The sequence below is a fragment of the Arvicanthis niloticus genome, chromosome 26 (assembly GCF_011762505.2).
Source record: "Arvicanthis niloticus isolate mArvNil1 chromosome 26, mArvNil1.pat.X, whole genome shotgun sequence".
In the NCBI taxonomy this organism is placed as follows: domain Eukaryota; kingdom Metazoa; phylum Chordata; class Mammalia; order Rodentia; family Muridae; genus Arvicanthis; species Arvicanthis niloticus.
Window position 1 is genome coordinate 34,892,818 of NC_133434.1, and position 27,652 is coordinate 34,920,469.

Sequence of the window (27,652 nt, forward strand, 5' to 3'; positions counted from 1 at the left end):
TGTCTGCTTGGGGCCAGTAGTCCTTCAGGACCACACTGGCCTTCCTCTCACTTTCAGCTCCTCAACCTCAGGGCCGGCTTTAATGTGTTAGCCCCTGGGCAGGAGTGGATACTGGATCAAGCTCCTAAGATTAATATATTTTTAAAGTAAAAATAAATTTATTTTAACTGGGCCAGAATTAGAGACAGAAATATTCTTAGCCTCTCTCCCTGCCTTTGTGGTAGCTGTGTAACACCAGGCACTCTATGTACCTCTCTGTCCAGCCCTAATGTATTGGTTTCTTTTATTCCAAAATATTTTTATTACGTGGGAATTTCACATCATGAACCCCAAGCACCCTCACTTTCTAGTACTTCCAGGTCCCCCCCCCCAACTCTCACGACTTCCCTCAACAAAAAGAAGGAAAAAAAAGGTCCAATTTGTGTTGCCCATATACTCACTGGAACCTGGTCAAACTTCAGGCATCCAGCTCCTTAAGGAAATGGAGCCCTTCCCTCCCACAGCCCAGCCAGAAGCCATCAACAGTTCTGGAGAGCTACACTTCTGCATCCTTATCACAATTTAAAAAATTCTCTTTAATGGCTTTCTGTCTAGGCTGTTATTTATCAGGGGCAGGGGTCAGAGTTGTCCCAGAAACCTTCTGTGTCCCTCTTTCTCAGCTGTGAGTTTGCAGTCATCAATGCCATGGAAAAGTTGCTTCCCTGCCCTTTATCATTAGCAGGAACATGGATCATGAACTTATATGGGGTTTCTGGTGACAGCATGAACCGTGGACAAGCCACTGACTTCAGCCTGGTTTCCTGTGGCAGTACAGACCATGCACATCAACCTGCCCCTCTGCCTCTGCACAAGCCATAGACCATCACAGCCCTCAGTGGCAGCACAGGAGAAGGACATCAAGATGACCTCAGGCAGCAGTGCAGGCCACTCACATGAACATGGCCCTGTGCATCAGCCCAGCCCATGGACATCAACATAGCTTCAGGCTTCAGCACAGACCACAGACATCCACATGACCTTCTGTGATAATAGAGGCCATGTAAGTAAACACTGACCTCGGCTGCAGTAGAATCTAAGACTCAGACATGGCCCTCAGCAGCAGCATGGACCAAGGGTTCTCTAATGAAACAGAATTGATAGAATGAACACACACACACACACACACACACACACACACACACACACACAGAGGATTATATTTTAATATGCCCTAAGCCAGCTCGATGGCTCAGCCACTCCTGAACCTCCACATGGCTAACATACTCTCACCTCAGGTATCTCTGAATTAATACTTACTAAGTCTGTATTTTATCTTTGCTGCCCTGGACCCTGCTAGGTCCCACCCCTCTAGGCCCTCAGGGCCACTTTCCCCTTGCACCTACATTTCAGCATCTCACTGTCCTGCATTTTCCTGTCTGGTCCATCTTCTATCCCCTTGGTGAGGTTCGTCTCCTAGCCCCTTGTCATGACTCTCCTGTGTTTCTTGCCTGGGAATCCTAAATGTCCTGCCTCTGTCTCCCTGCCCAGCCATTGGCCACTGGCAACTTTATTTCCCTGTCAGAACCAACTGGGAACAGGCTTCCTTTACCCTACATGCAGGACATTCCAAGCAGGTTTTGGGGTAACATAATTAGCATGAGAACTCGAGCCACTACAGATAACATGTCCAATAACCTCTTTGTTTTAAAAAAGAGTGTTACTTTTTGGTGTTTATGTATGTATTTAGTCCAGGTGTATTGATGGTTTATGGATGGATATCGATACATAAAGTACATAGAATCCTAGAAGACAGCCTTTGAGAATTTCACCATGGCTTCTGATAATTAAACTCAGGTCATCAGGCTTGTGTGACACTCTAAGCACTCCAGCATCTTGCCAACCCACTAACCTAGTCATCAGTGTGGTCTTGAACTTGTACTAGCACACCTGCCACACTAGCAGCTGATAACTGTTGCAGTATTGATTGTGACCTCAGTTCTGTGACACAGTGTTGTCATAGTTATGTGAGTACATGTCCTCATGTCTCAGGTCTGAGTCTCAGTCTAGTAGAGACTGCTGAACAAGCAACATTGATACTAGAACGTGCTGTTTTATTTGTGGTGAACTTTAAAATGGGAAATTTTTGCTCTTGTCAAGGTAGGATATTCACTATTGAATGTTGTCCTTCTACTGGACTGGTTAATATTTTACTTTCTGTAAAATATATTTATTTGATTGTCTGATAAAGCAATTTGACTTTATTTTTCAATATATATTGTATCTGTGTTCTCTAAATAAACATAATTGATAGAATGAACACACACATAGACACACACACACACACACACATTTTAAACAGGGATTCATAAGATTGGCTTTTGGAATACTACTGTCTAGTAACTTAGTTCAGAAAAGGCTGTCTCATGCTTGAAAGACTGAAATTCAGTAGTGGTTTGATCTAAAGGCTAGTTGTCTCAGCAGCTTCAGTCTACACTGGAGTCCTGGAGGTTTCCTAATCTTCAGTCTACACTGAAGTCCCAAAGAAGTTGGTTCTAAGCCCAGTGAAGGAGCACTGCAGCAACAGGGCTGATGGTCTTGCCAGGGAGAGTGAGGGCAAAGAAGCACAAAGCAAACTTTCATAATGCCATGTCCTTTTACCTGGGCTGCATCAGAAGGTACAGCCCAGACATAGGGCGGAGCTTTCTGATTCAAACAATCAAATCAATCAAGTAAATCCCTCACAGGAATGCCCAGAAGCTTAGAGTATAGTCAAATTGACAACCAAAATGAACCAGTGTCTGTGTCTCCGTGTATACATACGTGTGCATAAATTCCTATTATAGTGTATGTTGCTAGTCTTTTCTTACTAGGTGATCTATGGTGTAAATACAATAACTCTTGTATATATTGACAATATTTAGGCTATATGTATTTAAATTACTAATCTCAGGGGATTGGAATGAATAAAAATTTTTGGAGCTGTTTTAAGGCATTTTATATAATGTGTGTGTATGTTTTGTTTTATTAAAACACACATTCCATTCTTTTTTCTGAATTGTGTATTTTATTCAGAAAATTACGGGCATGTGTTTTCCATTTATGTGAGGGTTCATGGGAATGTGCACTTTCCATATTTCATTAAACTTAAAACATTTATTTTGTGGGTTATCTGAATTGCCAGAGGTATCAATTAGAGATCATTTTCCAACCTATTTCTCCCCAGAGCTAAGCATTGTCAAGTGTGGTAATTGCTTTTTCAGTGTGGAGTCAGTGTTAATACTCAAAAGTACAGGGAGGACCAGGGTCAGTTGTAAGACTGATGACTAAGAACAGACCTTAATATTGTTTTGTATCCAGCAGTTGGTATAAAATGTACACATATAATATGATGATCAGAATTGCTTACAGAGATCATTGCGGTTACTGAATATAGACCTGTAGATTTAAAAAGATGTTATTAGGTAAAACTGTTTCCTTATGTTATGTGGGTTAGTTCTCCTCACCCTTCATTTTGAGCTCTTGCAAAAGTTGAGCTCTGGGCTTTCCTATGACTTTGTCAAGAACTAAATGGAGATATCCTCAAGTTTGTGATGCATTAATAGTGTAAGATAGTAGGTTTTCCAGGTCTTGAAATAGTAAATGTTTTAATAAATAATATTCACCCACCCAGCTTTCTGGGGTTGCCTTATAGAAACCCCATTCATTATGGCCAGAAAACTGGGACATTTTGGAGAATGATGCTGCCATCACCTTAGAAGTGATCAGTGTGTAATAGGCCAACGTAGCCATAAGTTTTAGACTATGAACTGACTTTGTTCTATCTGAGTGTGCATGAATGAAAATGGTTGCTTTGGGAAGTATGTCAAAGGGGAACAATAGCTTTGGAATTTAGAATCCAAGACTTTCATGAGTCTGTGTTTCTGGCTAAGCTGGGAGAACTTTGTCAGTATGTTTTGCCAAAACCTAACCCTCCTGAGGCTTTATACCCACTGCCTTCTGTTCATTCAGCCAGTCACCAACAGCACACATGTGTGTCCCTAGTACTGTTCCAGGGTCTTTGAGAGAATCAAAGAGACAGAGGGATGAAAGTATTCAGGCTGCTGTACTCCTAGGGGTAAAGGGTCAAGAGAAAAGGGTCTAGGTGGGAACACAGATGTGTGGCCATCATGTGACAGTCTAATTGTTGACCTGTGGTCATCAGTCAGCTGTGGCATTATTAGCTACCATGTAAGGGGGTCCATGATCTGTGAAAATGTCTGGTTCCTAGCAGTCCATGTAAGGTGCATACATTATCCACTTCCTGAGCATGCTTACAAACCCCAGGGCAGATATTGCTATAGGAATATCAGATTTCATCCTATTTACTATATGGAAAACACATAGAGCCCATGGTTTTGGTTAGTTCACAGACACTGAGGCTTTGGAGATGCACATTCTGTGAGTCTTGAATCAGTCTCCATACTTGCCATGAAGTCAGTTAGAAATGGAGATACCTTTTAGTGATATTTGTGAAGGTAAGAAGGTTGACATTGAATGAACTGCACACCCCGGGACAGTGATGTTTAAGAACTAGAAATAGCATTCCAATATTGATGTGATGTATCATCTTAGTGACAACTTGGATAGAGAGCTGAATTACAGAACCCTAGTGGTCAATGGGCTCAGACCCTCATTCTAACCCACTCCAGTGTGGATTTGCCTATCTGTATCTGTGCAGCCACACCACACCATGAAGACAAATGGAAGGAAGACCAATAGAACCACATGTGTGTGGTTCACTTCTTAGACAGTGTAGCACCATCAGCATCTTCCACTGTTCAGCAATCTTACTGGTTTTGAAAGGATGAGTGGGTGAATATAATTACATTGTGTACCTGCTATCAAACCTATTTCCCTAGTACACTGTGTAGACTACTGAGTTTAAATTTCAAAGTGCTTAATGACAAATGAAAATTCTGCATATTTCAGGTTGTGGGCATTGACATAGGTTCGAGTGATTCCTTAGAAAGTGTCAATCTTCCTGGGCTTCACAATGGCCTGAAGACATTCATGTAGACTCAAACCATAGAGCCTTGTTCATATGAAGCAAAGATCTCTGGGAAATTACAAATTGTACCTTGAGCTGTTCTTCTGTGTTCTATTTTTTTCCCAGATAACATACAGGTAGTACCTGTAAGACAGGAGATACCTCCCCAGAAAGACATCATTAGAGGAGAAGAATTGGCAGAGCCGGTGAATGTAAGTTGACCTACACATTCTCCAAGGAATTTCCAAGCAATTTCACAGTCCTGTTTTTAGTAGACACCATATTAGAATAATAAAAATAATGATATACACATATACATTACAGTGTTTACTTAGGAAGTGAATGAAATGAGATCACACCAAGTTATCCCCTGACTTGATCCCTGTGGGTATGTTTTAGGAGGCCTTTTCTTCGAAAGGTATTCCTTTTTATAGTTAAAGTTGTATAATTTTTACTCACAAGATAATAGGTGAAGCTGGAGCAATGATTCAGCACTTTCGAGCACATGCTGCACTTCCAAAGGACTCAGGTTTGATTCCTTTGGTGGTCTCACACTTTCCCTGACTCAGCTCAAATCAGCTCATCCTATCACTCTGTCAAGGGTTCCAGATGCTACACTGTCCGATGGCATAAAGCCTTTATAACCATCTGTTCACAACCATCTGTAACTCCAGTACTAGAGGACTTGACATCCTTCTCTGCCCTCTGTGGACTCCTGCACACATGTGGTGCTGTGGTGGTTTGAATCTGCTTAGCCCAAAGGAAGTGGCACTCTTAGGAGGTGTGGCCTTGTTGAAATGGGTGTGGCCTTGTTGGAGGAAGTGTGTCTCTGTGTAGGCAGGCTTTGAGGTCTCCTACTTCTCAAGTTCTGCCCAGTGTGGAAGAGAGCCTCCTCTTGGCCGCCTGTGGAAGACACACTTTTTTGGCTGCCTTCAGATCGAGATGTAGAACTGTGGGTTTGTACAGCACCATGTCTGCCTGCATCCTGCCATGCTTCCAACCCCGATGATAATAGATGGAAGCTCTGAAAGTGTAAGCCAGCCCCAGTTAAATGTCCTTTATAAGAGTTGCCTTGGTTGCTCTTTCTGCCATCTTGGAGCCTGTGGAGGCCTGCTGGGAACAGGACTTCTAAAAAACAGCAAGTGTGTCTGAAGGTTGTGGTGCAAGGCCATTTTTACTGGCTACAAGTGAGGTCTCCAGGAGCAAAGAGAGCACACGGCTCTTCTTAAAATTGAAGGTGTTTATGCCCAAGATGAGACTGAGTTCTACTGAGACAAGAGATGTGCTTATGTGTACAAAGCAAAAACCAATACAGTAACTCCTGAAGGCAAACCAAACAAAACCAGAGTGATCTGGGGAAAAGTAACTCAGGCCCACAGAAACAGTGGTATGGCTCCTGCCAAATTCTGAAGCAACATTCGTGCAAAGGCCATTGGACTCAGAATGTGTGTGATGCTGTACCCATCCCAGATTTAAACTAATGAAGAGTAAATAAATAAAGTAGATTGGTGCTCTTGTAACAAAAAAAAGAGTTGCCTTGTTCATGGTGTCTCTTCACTGCAAGAAAACCCTAACTAAGGCAAGTGCACACTTAAGCACACATACACAGCAAATAAGTATTTTCAAAGGTAGCTGACTCATCATTTATGAAAAGTTTGTATTTTCTGTAAGTGTTGTCTCTGCTCTCTCTTGCAAGGTTCTGTGATTTAGATGGTATGAGCAGGTTTTTGAAGAATTACTGTTCCAGAAGTTTCCTATGTCAATTATAGGAACATTGTGGTCACTAGACCTTTTTAAACATGAAATTTAGTGTGGATAATTGGGACATGAATGCAACCCCCCCTTTTAACTTAACATATTTTTTTGATTCTCTTGGACTTTCACATCATGCACCCTGATCACATTCACTTCCCAGTCCTTCCATGACACACCCCCTAAAGAAAACCAGTAGAAAAAAAATAAAAAAAGCAAGTTCAACTTGTGTTATTTATATACTCCCTGGAGCATGGCCAAACTCTCCTGGAGTGCCCCTTAAGTAGTACTGAGTCTTGCCCTACTCCACAGGAAACCATCCACTATGAACAGCTCTGCTTCAGCACCCCAACACACTTTTAAAAAGAGTTCTTAGGTCACTTCCTGTCTTGGCTGTTAGGTTTTGGGAGAGGGTGGAGGCTGGGGTGAGAGCAGGGGTTGTCAGAGAAGCTCCCAGGTCCTTTCCTCTCAACTGTGCCTCTGCAGTCATCCAACTCACAGCAGAGCAGCCCCTTTCTTCACAGCCACTGGGCCCACAGATCATCCACCCTGGGGGAACTTCTTAAAGGGGACTCCTAAGAGCAGGTTGTTATACAGTTTCTTTACTGTGTGACAGTGTAGCATCCGGAAGTCTTACAGGATGACAGGGAGTTTTTATTTGGGCTGAATTAGCAAACGTGTGAAAAATAGTTCTTTTACAGAGTATCCAGGATCAGGTGTTTTTACAACAAAATCATATGACTAATACAGAAGCTTTGTCTTGACCATTCTTCTCCATTCTAACTACCATGACCGAAGGACAAAGAGAGAAAAAAAATCTGTAAAAGTAGAACTCTCCATGTTCTGGACTAAGAGTGTTTCTGTTTTTCTTTATTGTAGGTGGAACCAAGAAAAAAACGCTACCGTATGTATTGTGGAACCACTTCCTTAAGACCTATCTTAGATAAGAGTGGTATCAGTACTGCCCTCCCTAAGAACATCCCTCCCTATCTTACATTTTACTTCTGTCAGGCAGTTTGCTTACAATGACATCAAAGCACTTGACACTTGAATTGTTGACCTGTGGTCATTAGTCAGCTGTGGCATTATTAGCTACCATGTAAGGGGGTCCATGATCTGTGAAAATGTCTGGTTCCTAGCAGTCCATGTAAGGTGCATACATTATCCACTTCCTGAGCATGCTTACAAACCCCAGGGCAGATATTGCTATAGGAATATCAGATTTCATCCTATTTACTATATGGAAAACACATAGAGCCCATGGTTTTGGTTAGTTCACAGACACTGAGGCTTTGGAGATGCACATTCTGTGAGTCTTGAATCAGTCTCCATACTTGCCATGAAGTCAGTTAGAAATGGAGATACCTTTTAGTGATATTTGTGAAGGTAAGAAGGTTGACATTGAATGAACTGCACACCCCGGGACAGTGATGTTTAAGAACTAGAAATAGCATTCCAATATTGATGTGATGTATCATCTTAGTGACAACTTGGATAGAGAGCTGAATTACAGAACCCTAGTGGTCAATGGGCTCAGACCCTCATTCTAACCCACTCCAGTGTGGATTTGCCTATCTGTATCTGTGCAGCCACACCACACCATGAAGACAAATGGAAGGAAGACCAATAGAACCACATGTGTGTGGTTCACTTCTTAGACAGTGTAGCACCATCAGCATCTTCCACTGTTCAGCAATCTTACTGGTTTTGAGAGGATGAGTGGGTGAATATAATTACATTGTGTACCTGCTATCAAACCTATTTCCCTAGTACACTGTGTAGACTACTGAGTTTAAATTTCAAAGTGCTTAATGACAGATGAAAATTCTGCATATTTCAGATTGTGGGCATTGACATAGGTTCGAGAGATTCCTTAGAATGTGTCAATCTTCCTGGGCTTCACAATGGCCTGAAGACATGTTATAGGTCCTGTGTTACCTTAAGATTCATTTTAGTGCTCAGCCTGTCCAACATGGGTTGGTGCACATTTCCTTAGACATCACTCTCATTCCTGAGAGAGGCCAAAACTTTTGTCTCTCACTCCTCCTTTCTCCAACTTCCCCATCAGAAGGGATGGTGTAGCACTAGTTAATATATGCTTCTTAATGCACTACATCCATTCAGTTCAGCCATGTAGACTCAGTCCATAGAGCCTTGTCCATATGAAGCAAAGATCTCTGGGAAATTACAAATTGTACCTTGAGCTGTTCTTCTGTGTTCTATTTTTTTTTTCCAGACAACAACCAGGTACTACCTGTAAGACAGGAGATACCTCCCCAGAAAGACATCATTAGAGGAGATGAATTGGCAGAGCCAGTGAATGTAAGTTGGCCTACACATTCTCCTATGTCAATTATAGGTACACTGAGGTCACCAGACCTTTTTAAACATGAAATTTAGTGTGGATAATTGGGGACATGAAGGCACCCCCTCTTTAACATAACATATTTTTTTTTGATTCTCTTGGACTTTCACATCATGCACCCTGATCACATTCACTTCCCAGTCCTTCCATGACACCCCCTAAAGAAAACCAGTAGAAAAAAAAAAATAAAAAAAGCAAGTTCAACTTGTGTTATTTATATACTCCCTGGATCATGGCCAAACTCTCCTGGAGTGCCCCTTAAGTAGTACTGAGTCTTGCCCTACTCCACAGGAAACCATCCACTATGAACAGCTCTGCTTCAGCACCCCAACACACTTTTAAAAAGAGTTCTTAGGTCACTTCCTGTCTTGGCTGTTAGGTTTTGGGAGAGGGTGAAGGCTGGGGTGAGAGCAGGGGTTGTCAGAGAAGCTCCCAGGTCCCTTCCTCTCAACTGTGCCTCTGCAGTCATCCAACTCACAGCAGAGCAGCCCCTTTCTTCACAGCCACTGGGCCCACAGATCATCCACCCTGGGGGAACTTCTTAAAGGGGACTCCTAAGAGCAGGTTGTTATACAGTTTCTTTACTGTGTGACAGTGTAGCATCCGGAAGTCTTACAGGATGACAGGGAGTTTTTATTTGGGCTGAATTAGCAAACGTGTGAAAAATAGTTCTTTTACAGTGTATCCAGGATCAGGCGTTTTTACAACAAAATCATATGACTAATACAGAAGCTTTGTCTTGACCATTCTTCTCCATTCTAACTACCATGACCGAAGGACAAAGAGAGAAAAAAATCTGTAAAAGTAGAACTCTCCATGTTCTGGACTAAGAGTGTTTCTGTTTTTCTTTATTGTAGGTGGAACCAAGAAAAAAACGCTACCGTATGTATTGTGGAACCACTTCCTTAAGACCTATCTTAGATAAGAGTGGTATCAGTACTGCCCTCCCTAAGAACATCCCTCCCTATCTTACATTTTACTTCTGTCAGGCAGTTTGCTTACAATGACATCAAAGCACTTGACACTTGAATTGTTGACCTGTGGTCATTAGTCAGCTGTGGCATTATTAGCTACCATGTAAGGGGGTCCATGATCTGTGAAAATGTCTGGTTCCTAGCAGTCCATGTAAGGTGCATACATTATCCACTTCCTGAGCATGCTTACAAACCCCAGGGCAGATACTGCTATAGGAATATCAGATTTCATCCTATTTACTATATGGAAAACACATAGAGCCCATGGTTTTGGTTAGTTCACAGACACTGAGGCTTTGGAGATGCACATTCTGTGAGTCTTGAATCAGTCTCCATACTTGCCATGAAGTCAGTTAGAAATGGAGATACCTTTTAGTGATATTTGTGAAGGTAAGAAGGTTGACATTGAATGAACTGCACACCCCGGGACAGTGATGTTTAAGAACTAGAAATAGCATTCCAATATTGATGTGATGTATCATCTTAGTGACAACTTGGATAGAGAGCTGAATTACAGAACCCTAGTGGTCAATGGGCTCAGACCCTCATTCTAACCCACTCCAGTGTGGATTTGCCTATCTGTATCTGTGCAGCCACACCACACCATGAAGACAAATGGAAGGAAGACCAATAGAACCACATGTGTGTGGTTCACTTCTTAGACAGTGTAGCACCATCAGCATCTTCCACTGTTCAGCAATCTTACTGGTTTTGAGAGGATGAGTGGGTGAATATAATTACATTGTGTACCTGCTATCAAACCTATTTCCCTAGTACACTGTGTAGACTACTGAGTTTAAATTTCAAAGTGCTTAATGACAGATGAAAATTCTGCATATTTCAGATTGTGGGCATTGACATAGGTTCGAGAGATTCCTTAGAATGTGTCAATCTTCCTGGGCTTCACAATGGCCTGAAGACATGTTATAGGTCCTGTGTTACCTTAAGATTCATTTTAGTGCTCAGCCTGTCCAACATGGGTTGGTGCACATTTCCTTAGACATCACTCTCATTCCTGAGAGAGGCCAAAACTTTTGTCTCTCACTCCTCCTTTCTCCAACTTCCCCATCAGAAGGGATGGTGTAGCACTAGTTAATATATGCTTCTTAATGCACTACATCCATTCAGTTCAGCCATGTAGACTCAGTCCATAGAGCCTTGTCCATATGAAGCAAAGATCTCTGGGAAATTACAAATTGTACCTTGAGCTGTTCTTCTGTGTTCTATTTTTTTTCCAGACAACAACCAGGTACTACCTGTAAGACAGGAGATACCTCCCCAGAAAGACATCATTAGAGGAGATGAATTGGCAGAGCCGGTGAATGTAAGTTGGCCTACACATTCTCCTATGTCAATTATAGGTACACTGAGGTCACCAGACCTTTTTAAACATGAAATTTAGTGTGGATAATTGGGGACATGAAGGCACCCCCTTCTTTAACATAACATATTTTTTTTGATTCTCTTGGACTTTCACATCATGCACCCTGATCACATTCACTTCCCAGTCCTTCCATGACACCCCCTAAAGAAAACCAGTAGAAAAAAAAAAATAAAAAAAGCAAGTTCAACTTGTGTTATTTATATACTCCCTGGATCATGGCCAAACTCTCCTGGAGTGCCCCTTAAGTAGTACTGAGTCTTGCCCTACTCCACAGGAAACCATCCACTATGAACAGCTCTGCTTCAGCACCCCAACACACTTTTAAAAAGAGTTCTTAGGTCACTTCCTGTCTTGGCTGTTAGGTTTTGGGAGAGGGTGAAGGCTGGGGTGAGAGCAGGGGTTGTCAGAGAAGCTCCCAGGTCCCTTCCTCTCAACTGTGCCTCTGCAGTCATCCAACTCACAGCAGAGCAGCCCCTTTCTTCACAGCCACTGGGCCCACAGATCATCCACCCTGGGGGAACTTCTTAAAGGGGACTCCTAAGAGCAGGTTGTTATACAGTTTCTTTACTGTGTGACAGTGTAGCATCCAGAAGTCTTACAGGATGACAGGGAGTTTTTATTTGGGCTGAATTAGCAAACATGTGAAAAATAGTTCTTTTACAGAGTATCCAGGATCAGGTGTTTTTACAACAAAATCATATGACTAATACAGAAGCTTTGTCTTGACCATTCTTCTCCATTCTAACTACCATGACCTAAGTACAAAGAGAGAAAAAAACCTGTAAAAGTAGAACTCTCCATGTTCTGGACTAAGAGTGTTTCTTTTTTTCTTAATTGTAGGTGGAACCAAGAAAAAAATGTATGTATTGTGGAACCACTTTCTTAAGACCTATCTTAGATAAGAGTGGTATCAGTACTGCCCATCCTTTGTAAGGGGTACAGTTTCTACCACCTGCTGGCAGTAAGTCTTGAGACTTTAAAGAAAAAACCCACCAACCCCCCTCCAAGCCAACCTACAAAGTTATATTCCAAGTAACAAAGTGTGAGCACGTGTGCTCTGCACTCATTTAGTTGTGATAACCATGGTTGAGATTTTAAGCCCCAGAATGTATCTATATCTGTATTTGTACCAGATTTGAACCCCAATTACTTAAACTCTATTTCTTTTCATTTTTTAAAGACATATTTATTTGTTTTATGTGAATGAGTACATTGTAGCTGCCTTCAGACACACCAGAGGAGGGCAGCAGATCCCATAACAGATGGTTTTGAACCACCATGTGGTTGCTGGGAATTGAACTCAGTACCTCTGGAAGAGCAGTCAGTGCTCTTAGCCCCTGAGCCATCTCTCCAGCCCCTAAACCCAATTTCTAACATTAGTTTTCTCAATGAAAACAAAAGTGCACACTTTGCCTACATTTAGTTTAGGCCTCATCACAGCCTCGCATGCTGGCTCTGTTTCTTTGCATAGTGCTCCATAGAGCAATCCACCAAGACACAGAGTTAAGTGGCTGAGTTGTCTAACTTCATAGGCCAAGATCACCACTGTGTACACAAACATGGGTGCAGTATCAGTGTATGAGATCAAGCTTCCACTTACTACCTTGTCAGGACACCAGTAGTCACTGTGGATGAGTTCCAGCCCCTAGATGGACCTGGAACAAGTCACTTCTGCAGAGATACAAAGGAACAACATAAACCCAATTTAGCATCCATGTGCTTGGGTGCAGACTTGCAGAAGTGTGTGTGAGAGGGAGAGCCCACAGATGCTGGAAAATAGCTCACGTGGTAAAGTGCCTTCCTGTGATGCAGGAGCCTCTCAGTTTGATCTTTAGTGTCACACCAACCTGAGTGGTAGCATTCAAGCCCATGATCTCAGCACCCTAGAGGTAGAAGCAGGGGATTGAGAGGCCATGGTCATTTCCAGTCTGACAGTTTCTGCTCATCATGGGCTGCACAGTGAGCCCATGCCTAACATCAATAACAAAACAGGAAATGGAAATGACAAACAGGGAAAGAACGAGCTGCCCTGCCCAGTGAGAGCATTGACTGTAAGTATGGAAGGTCCAGCAAAGAAAGACAAACTGCATGTGTGTCCCAACTGAATTTCATCTAGACATAACAGATCACAGTAAGAACTGGTGACTAGCTTTAGCTTGTCATCATGAGCTCAAAGCAACACACAGTTTAGGGCCCAATTCCAGTCAATACTGTTATAAATCTAGTCACAAACATTCTTTCAACAGGCCACATTGGAAGATGAGCTAGACTCTGCTTCAAAGTATTTCCTCTTACTGACAGTCAGTCTCTGTGTTGAGTAGTAAATAAGACCTCAGGGAACCCATCCATTGGGTGTATGTACACAGCATTGAAGATGTGGCTGCTTGTCAGACCAAGGTGTGTCTGCATGTCCAGGCATGTGCTAAGCAGGGTGTGCGATCAGGGGAAACAGGACCCTGTATTCTGCCCCTGGGTAGCCAGTGAATGTAAAGACAGCTTGCATAGTAGAGACTGGATTTCACTGAGGAAGGAGTGACCAGGGCAGGAGCTCGCTCAGGGCTAGTGCAGCCACTGCTCTTGCTAGAGGCAGGCCTGGCTTGGCTATAGAGATGGTTGCTGAGGGTAATGGCCAGTGAAAAGTGGGCTGCACACACTCAGTGAGTTAAGCCACAGTGATCGAGGCATCTTGTCCTGTCAGTGTATGTTGAGGGTTGATTTACTTTCAATAAACTGAGTTGATCAGTTGAAAGATAGTGTCACTTCCCTGCCAACACCAAGTGACAACTGGGTTAGCATGACTTGTCATCTGAGTCATTGTGGTAGACATGGAGAAGTGGTCCAATGTCCATGGACTTGGCAGTTATAAACCACTGAAAGGCAGCATGAGGGGGTGGTGGAGGGAGGCTCACACACCCACAAGGTCTCTGGATTGCTTCTGTTGCAAACTCATATTTTGTGTCCGGGATTCAAAAGTAGAACATCCCTCCCTATCTTATGTTTTACTTCTGTCAGGCAGTTTGCTTACAATGACATAAAAGCAAGTATTCCAGTAGTTTCTGGTGAAATGAAGTAATGTATATAACTGTTCTACTATGGCCCTCTGGAGGTGATAAATACATGTTCTCCATGATCTGCAAACCATCAGGCTGAGTTAAGAAAGAAGAGCCTGCAATCAGTGTCCAATGGCCTGGCCTGGTCATGCCAGTGCTTTTGATTAATCTTCTACTGTTAGGTATTTTCAGACTCATAAGGCATATGAAGTGTCCTTAATTTCTGGTGTCCTAGTGCAAAGAGCGGGGAAACAAGGAATTATCTCGACCTCTTTATACCCATGTGGTTCGTCAAGTTCCTTAGATGGTGTTCATCTAGGTTCTACTGTTGCCTCACTGGATCCTGCTGCTTTTTTTTTTTTTTTTTTTTTACTGACCTTCCCTATATTGACCATGTAATACCTATCTCAAGTGTATGCTGATCTTCACGATGATCCATTAGCAAGCAGTGAGATAAATATTTAAACTCAGAGCAATGCTTAGCTGCTCTCTGTCAGTTTTATGCCATTAGGTTTGAACTCTCTTTGTTGGGTTTTCATTTCATTTTCAGGCAAGACCAAAAGAATGTTGAGGGATGTTAGACCATCAGGAACTGGAAGATCTACAGTCGGGCCTTCTGGAGATTTGCGCACCTGTAGCAGTACCAGTGGAGAAGGTACTGTGAAACTCAGTAGCCAATGAGTTATTTGCAGTTATTTGTAGATGTGTTATATCCCATCTGTAAATGATCACACCTACCTATATTTTTTTTTGACATGGTTAGAAATATTCACAGAGGAAAGCTGACCACATGAAGGTAGTGGTAGGAGATGACCACATATCTGAGCTGACCAATGTGTCTCATTCCTGTTCTTTCTTTTTTGGTAACTGTTTTCATTTCTGGGATTGAAAGATAGAACATACATCCCCCTAAGTTTTTAACCCCTGCATGACATAAAAGTAGCACCTAACATGGTATCTGCAGGTTCAGAGTAAGAGATGTATTGTTCATGAATGTGAATAGCTTGAGTAGGTAAAGGATGCTAAGAAACAACCTCTTGAGACACACAAACCATCAGTGGATCTACCTGCTGCTGTCTAGCAGATTCTCCTGGCACTTCCCAAACACTATAGAGCACTTGTGTGGGGCGAGTGCCTTTAAAGGAAAGATTTGCCACGATTTGCTTTTGTAGATTCATCAAGCTTAGTGTAGTGTGAGTCCTTAGAGAATTGTAGCTTCCTAGTGCCAAGAATAGAGAAGTGAGGAGCTGCACAGATTTCACAGTGTTCTCGTGACTTTTAAAGCAAGTTGGATGCTGGCTGTCCTGCACACTCAGTTCACAGTGCTCTCCCACATGAATGAAGACCTTTCCTCCATTGACCATGTCATACCTGCAATTAGTGTACACGGATGTCTGTGATTGTCCAGAAATAATGTCCTGAATCAGAAGGATGTGCTTGGAAATAAGTAATGAGATCAACAGTAAAATACAGACTGATGATTAGTTTGCCTATGTGTCTGCTCTTCAGCTGGCCTCCTTTGTTTGTGATTGCATTCCAGGTCCTTCACTGGGAAGAAATGAGGATATCACAAACATCACAATGCATATTAAGCCAAGAACATCCTCAAACACCTCTACTGTGTATGTAGCAGACAAGTCCTGTGGCCCTGCTGATGGTACTGGAATTTAATAATTATTTTGAGTTATCAACAGTAGTTGTAGATTATGTTGTCTTTTCTTTATGAAAAGAATAAAGATTTCTTGCACTCTTTTTTCATAGTGAAATATCAATCTCCCTAGTTCATCAGTAGAACTACAACCACAACTTCTAAAAACACATAAAACCAAACTTCTAATGTGGTTTTTAGTGAATGATGTGACCCAAAGGAAGTTGAACTTGTTCTCATGTGAGGCAGGGTAGCTTCACCTACTATGGTCACCAAGGTATGAGTCACTCACTGTCTCCATTGATTTTCTTCCAGATGTTGATATGTTTGAAGATAGGACTGAAAATGACTTCGGTATGAGGAACAGCCTCTAAAGCGATGACCTTGGTGGTGGTATGGTAATGGTATTCCTGGTCACATCCAACTCTTGCCTGCCTTTCTTCCAGATACTGGTGATTTGGATGATGATGATTATGTTGTGAATGAGTTTGGTAAGGAGAACAGCCTTCAAAGAGATGGTATTGGTAGTGCTATGTCATTGCTGGTAAGATCTCGTTCTTCACTGATTTTCTTCCAGAGACACATGATATATATGAAGGCAACACTGACAGTGACTTGCATGGTGCCACCAGCACGAACAGTTTTGAATTCATTACTGGTAGGTAATGGCGTTCCTGGTCAGACCCAGTGGGAGGGTCTAGGATCATTTGGGTTATTCCTTTTTTGGGTCTGTATGAAAGACTGTAGTTTGAAGGGTCCTCCAACTGGCTAGGAAGCAATGAGGAAACTCTATTATTGAATCATTACATTTAGTTGCTCTTCTCATTGTTATGACCAGATTCCTGAGTGGAAGGATTTTAGTTGAGAAAGTGTTTATTGTGGCTGATAGTTAAAGAGATGACTCCACCATGGTGGAGAAGACATGGCAGCTGCAGGGAAGGTATCTTAGCCAGTTGAGGGGCCAGTTGTTCACATTGTATCCACCCTCAAGAGGCAGTGAGTTAACAGAAATGGAGCTGGGCTCCAAAGCCTAAACTTCCCTCAGTGAGTCACTTTCTCCAGGGAAGATCTACCTATGCTGGAGCCAACCCTTGTCAAGACTCACCTCCAGCTGAGGACCATGTGTTTGAACACTTGAGGCTATGCGGAACACTTCACACTCAACCTGGATCACACAGTATAATTTAAGGCCTTGTGTAAATTGACCATCTCATGCCACATGATCTGGACTGTAGGTAGAAAGACAAGGACCCAGTTTCTTATTTTTTCCCTTCTGCAAAGGAAGATAATATACTCCAAGGACAAAGAAATGACTGTGTCATTTGGTCCAGAGTTTAATGTAAGTTGTCGCCATCTAGGTTGTTGAAGACATTCCTTTCCTGTGTTTTATGCTTTCATTAGGCATGATCTGTGTTCTGCCCTTTGTCGAAGGTATTCTGTTCTAGTTTGCTTTCTGTTGCTCTGAGAAACACAATAACAAGAGAAACTCGGGGAAGAAATGCTTTATTTCATTTTATTTTAAAGTGATAGGCCACCCTGGAGGGAAGTGAAGGCGGGAACCTAGAGGCAGGAAGGTAGAGCTCATGGAAGATCACTCCTCAGTGACTTGATCTCTCTGGCTTGCTAAGCCACCTGTAATACACATCTAAGGCCATGCTGTGTAAGAATATCCACAGTCACACTTGCTAGGCCCTCCTATGTCAGTTAGCAATCAAGACAGTGACACACAGATTCCTACAGGCCAGTCTGATGGAGACAGTACTCCAATTTCGGCCCCTTCTTTCCAGATGCCTGAAGCTGACAATGAAGATTAACCAACACAAGATACCACTTATAACTTGACACCCAAACACATTATTGTTAAATTCAAATCATAGTCTTTTCTTTATTGCTTGTCCCCAAGGTCTCACATTAATATAATGTAAAAAAGCCCCATGGTCTTCAAATAATTCCAACCATTTAAAAGTTCATGAGTCTTTTAACTATAAGCTCTTTTCAAATGTAAAAGAAGTCATATACCTTGTTTTGCTTAGAAGGAAGAATCGGGGCATACTTACAATCAAAACACACTATAAACCCCGTAGTGTAAGACACACACTGCTTAATATCTGTAACCCACGCAGGTAACTTGTACCTCTGTGGTTCTATGAGCAGCAGCAAGTTTTGTTTTGCAGAGAAGACAGCTCCACTGCACACCTGATAATAACCCCAATAGAATCTCTGATGCTGTATGAAACAACTCAGGCCTGCACTGTCTGCCTTTCAACATGATCTTCTACCCTCTAACCCATTTACTAAGCTCTGAGCACTCAATGGCTCAAGTCAAATTCCAGATGCTTCCACAATACTCAAAACTAACTAGTCAGTCGGATCACAGCAACATATCATTTTTTTTCCTGCTACCAACCTGTATTAGTTTCTTTTCTGTTGCAATAATAAAACATCTGCAGCAAAAGGTACCTATGGAAGAAAGAACGCCATCTTGGCTTGCAGTCCCAGAGGTAGAACCCATAATGGTAGGAGAAGGAAGCTCAGAGATCAAATCTTCAAGCAGATGTGGAAATTAGAACAGGCTTGCAAGTTGGGGGAGGCTATCCACTTTTAATATATGCTCCTAGTGACTCCCTTTGGTCAGTAAGACTTCAGGACAATAACATTCTATAACCTCCCCCAAATTGCACCACCACTGGGGACCCAAATGTTTAAATACATGAGCTTTTAAGATACATTTCCTATTGAAACCATCATATTCTGCCTCTGGCTCCTTTTTTCCCATGGCCAAGTGACATTGAACAAGGCATAAAAGTCCCATGACTCTACTGTTAATGGTATTGTGGTAACCCATTGTTTATATTTTGTGTTAAAAATACTTGTATATTTATGGTATCTTCTCTGTGAATAAGATGAAGATATCTCGAAAATTCTTTTGATATGTGAAGTGTTAATTTCCCTAACTTATAAGGAGTCCAAACATGGGACTGAAAAACACATTTAAGCCGGGCAGTGGTGGCACACGCCTTTAATCCCAGCACTTGGGAGGCAGAGGCGGGTGGATTTGTGAGTTCGAGGCCAGCCTGATCTACAGAGTGAGTTCCAGGTCAGTCAGGGCTACACAGAGAAACCCTGTCTCGGAAAAAAAACCCACACATTTAAATTACTGTTGTGGCCCTCACTGAATGATGAGACCAAAAGGAAAGCTGGGATTGTTATTCTGCAATGCATGTTTAACCCACTACAGGTACCAGTATGTGAGTCTCTCTCTTCACTTACTTTCTTCTAGATACTGATGATTCGGGTGGCAGAGATTATCCCACCAGCACGACTGGTATTTCATCTAGTGACCACAGAGAGTTGACCGAATGTTCTAGTGGTAGGTAATGACATTCCTGGTCAGATGAGATGGTCTGGGAACAATCATGTTATTCTTTCTCCATGGTTGATAGTCAATTTAAGGGGCTTTCACATAGGCAGAAGGACCAATGAGGTTGTATTAGTAAATCATTATGTTGTTCTCAATGTTATAAACAAGTATTTTATTATTCTTTCTTATTCTTTCACTATTTGTGAGAAGATAATGTACTCTTTTGACAAAGAAATGGCCATGTCATCTGGTCCGGCATTTAATGTAGTTTGTTACAGTCATCTAATGGTCAAACCAAAGTTGTTTCCTTCCCATGTTGCTGTCCTGGTGGTGCTTTCATTAATTATTTTAGTTATTTTCTGTGTCCTACTTCTTATCAAAGGCACATGTTATAATTTGCTTTCTACTAGTATGATAAATGTATTGCCCAAAAGTAACTTTGAGAGGAAAAGGCTCATTTCATCTCTGAGTTACAGTCCACTATCAAGGAAAGTGAAGGCAGGGACTCAAGACAGCAAGCGGGAGGCAGCAACATAAGCAGAGATGATGGAGTGCTGCTTACTGATTTGCTCTCTCTGGTTTCATCAGTCACTGTTCTTACACAAGACAACCCTATCGGCTTAAGGGATAACACCACCCATAGTGGTCTGTGCCCTCCTGTGTCCATTAGCAGTCAGGCGCATGCCCACAGTCATTTTCACAGGACAATCTGATGGAACAACTCCCCAGTTTTGATTGTCTTCCTAGGTGTGGAAGTAGCTGATGATTAAATAGCACTGTTCAGTCTTGTCAACTTGACATGTAAGTGTGCACACAAGCATGCCAGTGTTAAATCATAGCCTTGCCTGGCTTTCTCCAAGATCTCATGTTGATATAAAATAGTGTACAATATTCAAAGTCTTCAAATAAGGCCAAGCATTAAAAGTTCAAGTCCAATCTCTTAACTGTAGTTTCCTGTCAAAAAAAAAAAAAAAACAAAAAAAACAAAAAAACAAAAACAAGTTTAAACAGGTTACCTTTGTTCAAAGAAGCAATAAGAAGGCCGTAGTGAAAAGAAAGGAAAAGAAAACAAAACAACACAATCGTCACAAAACAACACAATCGTCCAAGAAGCTCCCTGTCTAACATCTAGGAGGTTCTCATTATCTGCATTTAAAGACTTGCAGAGCTGCGCTTCCCAGACAACCACCCACAGCACACACGCCTCCTGCTGGAGGGTCACGTCAGCTCCACTCCCAGTTCACTGCTCTCTGTATCCTGTCATCTCCAACATGCAGAGGTCTCCCTGCAACTGAGCTTGGATTTTCACCAATGGCCTTGCTTAGACTCTCTAGGGACTCTGACCCATTCACATGGTGCCACACCTCAGCTTCTTTCCATGTCTCCTTCAATCCTCTAGCTTTTATGCTACCACACCAAAAAGCACATAGAAAACTGACACATCACCAAGTCTGAGTGTCAACTTGAGATTCATCCTTGCCCTCTGTGAGCCACAGCCTCTGTGTGCTGACTTCCAAGGACATCCTTCTTGGAAGATTTCCCCTTAGGGACCATGCTGGTTCCCTATTCATCTGAATTCCCAGCCCTGGCTACCCAAGAGCCATTATTATCCCAGTAGGGCACAGGGTTCTCTTCACAGATTCCTAACCCAAACTTCACTCAAGTAGCTCCAAGGAGACTTTGCTGCTCTCTGAAACACCATAAACCAAGCTTTCCTTGCTTGTCTGTCTTGTAGCATTATTTGCCAACATCCTGCTCATAAGCTTATTACGTTTTGAACACTCAATGCATCTTCCATGTCAAAATTCTACACTTCCATAATCCTCCATCCAGGAATGTGGTCAGGTCTGTCACAGCAATGCCCCAGCTTTCTGGCACCAATTTCTGCATTGGTTCTTTGTTGTTACTGTAATAAAATATCAGAATCAAAATGGAAGAAAAAAAACCCTTTCTTTTGGGCTTATGTTCCAATGATGCAGTCTATTTTGGGAGAGTCTTGGAATAGGTGGGACAGAGAAAGAAGCCAAGAGATCCCAGTTTCAACTACATCCAGCAAGCAGAACACATCAGATGGAAGTGGGGTGAGGCTACAAACTTGCACAGCCCACATGTAAGGATGTACATCTCCAAATAAAGCTTCAAGTCTTACAAGTTCTACAACCTTCCCCACACATGATCACCACCTATGGAATCGACACATGCATGAGCTTTGAGGGACGTTTGTGATCCAAAGCACCCTATTCTCCCCTTGGCCCATAAGCATGCACATCAGCCTTGGCACAGAAGCCTGCCACCGTTGAATCATAGTCTTGCCTGTTTTTCTCCAAGATCTTATGTTGATATGATATAAAATAGTGGTGACAGTGTTCAAAGTTCCTCAGTCTTCAAATAATGCCAGCCATATAAAAGTTCAACTTCTCTTTAAAAGTGCAGAGAAGCAGTAAGAGGCTTCAGTAGAAGGACATGACTGTTGACATGTGACAGTGAATAAAGCAGGTCAGGCAGCACTACTGATTCTATGGGAATTCTGTAGTCTGTTTCTTATGAATAGCACTTATGAGTATTCTACATCTCTGTGAAAAGAATAGAGGTGTCTTGCAGTATTTTTCTGGCTAGTGTACAAGTTCAGCCACACAATGTAAAAACATTTAAACATTTAGTTTGGTTCTGATTGCATGACATGAACGAAAGGAAAGCTGAGCTGCTTCTTGTGTGAGGCAGTATGGCTTCACCTACTGTAGGCACCTACTATAGACTCACACAATGTGTGAGTTACTCTCTCCACTGACTGTCTTCTAGATTCAATATAGAAGAGGCTGAAAATGACTTAGGTATGGAGAGCAGCCTTCAAAGCGATGATCATGGTGTAGGGGTGGATATTGACATTCCTAGTCAAAGCCAGTGAGAAGGTCTGGGGTGGTCCGGTTATTGCTTCGCTTGGGTGGTTGAGGAAGAGAGAACGGCAATTTAAAGGTCTTCATATGTAGGGGCAGATGGCCTTGTCAGGCATAGGTGGGAGAAGAGATCCTTGGTCCCATGAAGGCTTAACACTGAGGGGTGGGGTAATTCGAGGGTGGAGAGGGTGAAGAGGTGGGAGTGGGTAGGGGTAGGTGGGGACACATCCTCATAGAATCAGGAGAAGGGGGATAGGATAGGGGGTTCCTGGATGGTGGGGGGAATGGGGTAAGGTGATAAAATCTGAAATGTAAATATAATATCCAATAAAAGATTAAAAAATAGATAAAAGTCTTCCAAATGGGCAGAGGCAATGACTGGACCGTTCTGTATTAGCTGCTTTCCTGTTGCTGCCAACATACCTGACTGAAAGCTTGGTAAGATCCTGGTTTTAGTTCAAGGGGATCATTCCACCACAGTGGAAAAGGACACAGAAGTTGTAGCAGCTATTGTGGCTACTTTTAAAATGTAATACTATCAGTTTCTTTAACTTTTTAAATAAATCATCATTGTGTATAAAATGAATATTTCGGGGGCTGGAGAGCTTGGGCATCAGTCAGAAATGTTTGTTACTCTTCCAGAAGACCCAGGTTCAGTTTATAGAGCCTATACCAGATGCTCACAGCCATTTGTTACTTCAGTTTCAGGACATCTAATGCCCTATGCTAACCGCTGATGTCCTCAGGCATGGATGTGGTGCACATACATACAGGCACATAGATAGACATTAAAACAAAACAAAACAAAACAAAACATAATAAACCAAAGCAAAAAAGAAACAAAACAAAAATTTACCCATCATGACCTGTTTTTGATTTCCAGATATCATATAAACAGTGAAGGAGAAAAGAAATTCCACACAGTTGTCTTCTGGACCTACATACTACATAGCATGCTCAAACACACACTTCATTTACACTCTCTCTCTCTCTCTCTCTCTCTCTCTCTCTCTCTCTCTCTCTCTCTCTCTCACACACACACACACACACACACACACACACACACACTACTAAGATGATATATAATTAAAAATCCTATATGGTTGATGCATGCAGAATCTAGATGCTGGCCACTGGAGATGAAAGATGTCTGACAGACACCCAACAGAAGTACCAACTGTCCTGACTTCAAAGTAGTTTGAAGAAGTAGCAGAAACCTATCATTAACATTTATTTCATTGTCTCCTCAATGTAACATTTTCAGATATTTTTAGATTCACATTCTATAGAAGGGCAGAACTTACCTTTCTATTTTTCCAGGTCTCCTGTTATTTTTTTCCCCCAGCCAAGAGGGTGTTCTCACGTCAGCACAAGTATATTTATTAATGAACTAGGTGCGGCAAGCCTACATGTTTAGACTAAATCCGTAGAATTCTGTCCACATCAAGCCAAGAGCCCCTGTTAATCCAATAAGTGGTACCATGAGCTCAGAGCTGTTTTGTGCACTTCCAGGTTTCTCTGACGACCGCCAGATGAAGAGCATACAAGAAATGGAGACAAATCCACCAGGAATGGAGGTAAAATATCTTTTTCCTTTTTCTAAAACACTGAAAGGTAAGTTTTAGAATTCCTTTATATTCTATTTTATCACACTGAGGAATAAACTGATAGCCTACACTATAGGTATTCAAGAATTTTCTTAGTAAAAGGAAGAACTAGAACTGGATCCTTGATGGAGGGCTCTATACAAACAGACCAGTGCCAGCCTCTACAGATGGTGTTTAAGGGAGCCTTTCTTTTTAAAGGTTTAGTTATTTATTTAATTATTTATTTAAAACTAATAAAATTTATTTTAAAATATACAAGTCAGTATTGACATGTTTAAGTCATCGAAGTAATTTATAATAGTTAAATACCTCTTAAATATACATGATATCTTCTGAAGCTAAAAGTAATATGTACTCAGCCAGTTTTTTTAAATCTATTTGAAACATTAAACATGATAGAAGTAGAAAAAAATCTCTTATGTCTCTTATGAAGTCCTCTATGAAAGGAAATTATGACAAGTTCCTGCTTAGACAGAAACCGTTCCATCTTCCCGGGAGAATACACAGCATAACTGTGGCTTCATAGAATGGAATGGGTAGTGTTCCTTCTGTTTCTATCTTGTGGAATGTTTGTTTGAAGAGTATTGGTATTAGGTCTTCTCTGGAGGTCAGATAAGACTCTGCACTAAAGCCATCTGGTCCTGGGCTTATTTTGGTTGGGAGACTTTTAATAACTGCTTCTATTTCTTTAGGGGTTACAGGACTGTTAAAGGATTGATCTGATCCTGATTTAACTTTGGTATTTAGTATCTGTCTAGAAAATTGTCCGTTTCATCCAGATTTTCTAGTTTTGTTGAGTATAAGCTCTTGTAGTAAGATCTGATGAATTTTAAAATTTCCTCAGTTTTTGTTGTTATATCTCCCTTTTCATTTCTGATTTTGTCAGTTTGGATACTGTCTCTGTGCCCTCTGGTTAGTCTGGCTAAGGGTTTGTCTATCTTGTTGATTTTCTCAAATATCCAACTCCTGGTTTTGTTGATTCTTTGTATAGTTCTATTTGTTTCTACTTGGTTGATTTCAGCCCTGAGTTTGATTATTTCCTGCCATCTACTTCTCTTGGGTTTATTTGCTTCTTTTTGTTCTAGAGCTTTCAGGTGTACTGTCAAGTTGCTGGTGTATGCTCTCTCCAGTTTCTTTTTGTAGGTACTTAGAGCTATGAGTTTTCCTCTTAGCACTGCTTTCATTGTGTCCTATAAGTTTGGGTATGATGTGCCTTCATTTCCCTTGAATTCTAATAGTCTTTAATTTAATTTCATTAAATTCTAATAGTCTTTAATTTCTTTATTTCTTCCTTGACCAAGTTTTCGTTGAATAGGGCATTGTTCAGCTTCCATGAGTAGGTGGGCTTCCTGTTTTTTGTTGTTATTGAAGAGCAGCCTTAGTCTGTGGTGATCTGATAGGATTCATGGGATTATTTTAATCTTCTTGTATCTGTTGAGGCCTGTTTGGTGACTGGTTATATGGTCAGTTTTGGAGAAGGTACCAAGAGGTGCTGAGAAGAAGGTATATTCTTTTGTTTTAGGATGAAATGTTCTATAGGTAAATATCTGTTAAATCCATTTGGTCCATAACTTTTGTTAGTTTCTATGTGTCTGTTTAGATTGTGCTTTCATGATCTGTCCATTGGTGAGAGTGGGATGTTGAGGTCTCCCACTATTATTGTGTGAGGGGCAATGTGTGCTTTGAGCTTTAGTAAAGTTACTTTTATGAATGTGGGTGCCCTTGCATTTGGAGCATAGATGTTCAAAATTGAGAGTTATTCTTGGTGGATTTTCCATGTGATGAGTATGAAGTGTCCTTCCTTATCCTTTGTGATAACTGTTGGTTGAAAGTTGATTTTATTTGATATTAGTCCAAGTAGTTTCTTGGGACCATTTGCTTGGAAAATTGTTGTCCAGCCCTCTACTCTGAGGCAGTGTCTATCTTTGTCACTGAGGTGCACTTCCTGTATGCAGCAAAATGCTGAGTTCTGTTTACATATCCAGTCTGTTAGTCTATGTCTTTTTATTGGGGAATTTAGTCCATTGGTGTTTAAGAGATATTAAGGAATAGTGATTGTTGCTTCCTGTTATTTTTCATGTTATTTTTATGTTTGTGTGGCTATCTTCTTTTGGACTTAGATCACTTTCTTGCTTTTTCTAGGGTGTAGTTTCCCTCCTTGTGTTGGCATTTTTCATTTATTATCCTTTGTAGGGCTGGATTTATGGAAAGATAGTGTGTAAATTTGGTTTTGTCATGGAATATCTTGGTTTCTCCATCTATGTTAATAGACAGTTTTGTTGGGTATAATAGTCTGTGCTGGCATTTGTGTTCTCTTAGGGTCGGTATAATATCTTCCAGGATCTTCTAGCTGTCAGAGTCTCTAGCTAAAAGTCAGGTGTAATTCTGATAGGTCTGCCTTTATAGGTTACTTGACTTTTCCCTTACTGTTTTTAATATTATTTCTCTCTCTCTTTTTTTTTTTTTTTTGCATTCAGTGTTTTGACCATGATGTGATGGGAGAATTTATTTCCTGGTTCAATCTATTTGGAGTTCTGTAGGCCTCTTGTATGTTTATGGGCATCTCTTTCTTTAGGTTTGGGAAATTCTCTTCTATAATTTTGTTGAAGATATTTCCTGGTGGCCCTTTTAAGTTGGGAATCTTCACTCCCTTCTATACCTATTATCCTTAGGTGTGGTCTTCTCATTGTGTCCTGGATTTCATGGATGTTTTGAATTAGGAGCTTTTTGCAGTTTGCATTTTCATTGACTGTTGTGTTCATGTTTTCTATGGTATCTTCTATACCTCAGATTCTTCTCTCTCTTGTATTCTGTTGGTGATGCTTGTGTCTATGACTCCTGATCTCGTTCCTAGGTTTTCTGTCTCCAGGGTTGTCTCCCTTGGTGATTCCTTTGTTGTTTCTCTTTCCATTTTTAGATCCTGAATGGTTTTGTTCAATTCCTTCACCTGTTTGGTTGTGTTTTCCTGTTTTAAGGGATTTTTGTGTTTCCTCTTTATGGGCTTCTACGTGTTTACCCATCTTCTATATTTTTTAAAAGAGAGTTATTTATGTCCTCCTTAAAGTCCTCTATCATCATCATGAGATGTGATTTTAAATCAGAGTCTTGCTTTTTTGGTGTGTTGGGGTATCCAGGGCTTGCTGTGGTGGAAGAACTGAGTTCTGATGATGCCAAGTAGCCTTGGTTTCTGTTGCTTATGTTCTTGCCCTTGCCTCTCACTGTCTGGTTATCTCTGGTGTTACCTGGCTTTGCTGTCTCTGACTGTGGCTTATCCCTCCTACAAGCCTGTGTGTCAGTACTCCTGGGAGACCATTTATCTCCAGGAGGAATTTGGTATGGAGAGATCTGGCACAGGGTCAGCTCCAGGGTGCATTTGGAAACTGGAAGGGTCCTGTCCCTGACTCTTTCTTGGTTCCTGTGTCCTGATAGTTCTGGGTGGGTCCCTGTTGGGGAAGGAATTTGAGAAGAAGTGGTGGTCTTACCTGTGCTCACAGGTGTGTCAGAGCTCCTGGGAGACCAGTCCTCTCCCGACAGTATTTGGGTATGGAGCGCTGTGGCACAGAGAGCAGCTCTAAGGAAGCCTTTCTTGTGATAAAAGTTTTTTTTTTTTTT

The 27,652-nt window shown here is 41.5% G+C and overlaps 1 protein-coding gene and 1 pseudogene across 1 annotated transcript in view; both read left to right on the plus strand.

Moving 5' to 3' along the window:
• Positions 1-2,044: 2,044 nt before the first annotated feature.
• LOC143439381 (uncharacterized) overlaps positions 2,045-27,652 on the plus strand; it is a 52,014-nt gene continuing 26,406 nt past the window's right edge. The window contains exons 1-14 of the mRNA XM_076925710.1: positions 2,045-2,136; positions 5,132-5,217; positions 7,637-7,661; positions 8,994-9,079; positions 9,980-10,004; positions 11,335-11,420; positions 12,321-12,339; positions 15,081-15,185; positions 16,071-16,187; positions 16,494-16,532; positions 16,625-16,669; positions 16,756-16,836; positions 19,459-19,548; positions 23,946-24,010. Coding sequence (XP_076781825.1) covers positions 2,112-2,136; positions 5,132-5,217; positions 7,637-7,661; positions 8,994-9,079; positions 9,980-10,004; positions 11,335-11,420; positions 12,321-12,339; positions 15,081-15,185; positions 16,071-16,187; positions 16,494-16,532; positions 16,625-16,669; positions 16,756-16,836; positions 19,459-19,548; positions 23,946-24,010 — 894 coding nt within the window. The 5' untranslated portion in view covers positions 2,045-2,111. The remainder of the gene's footprint in view (positions 2,137-5,131; positions 5,218-7,636; positions 7,662-8,993; positions 9,080-9,979; positions 10,005-11,334; positions 11,421-12,320; positions 12,340-15,080; positions 15,186-16,070; positions 16,188-16,493; positions 16,533-16,624; positions 16,670-16,755; positions 16,837-19,458; positions 19,549-23,945; positions 24,011-27,652) is intronic.
• LOC143438724 (large ribosomal subunit protein eL33 pseudogene) lies at positions 6,021-6,481 on the plus strand (annotated as a pseudogene).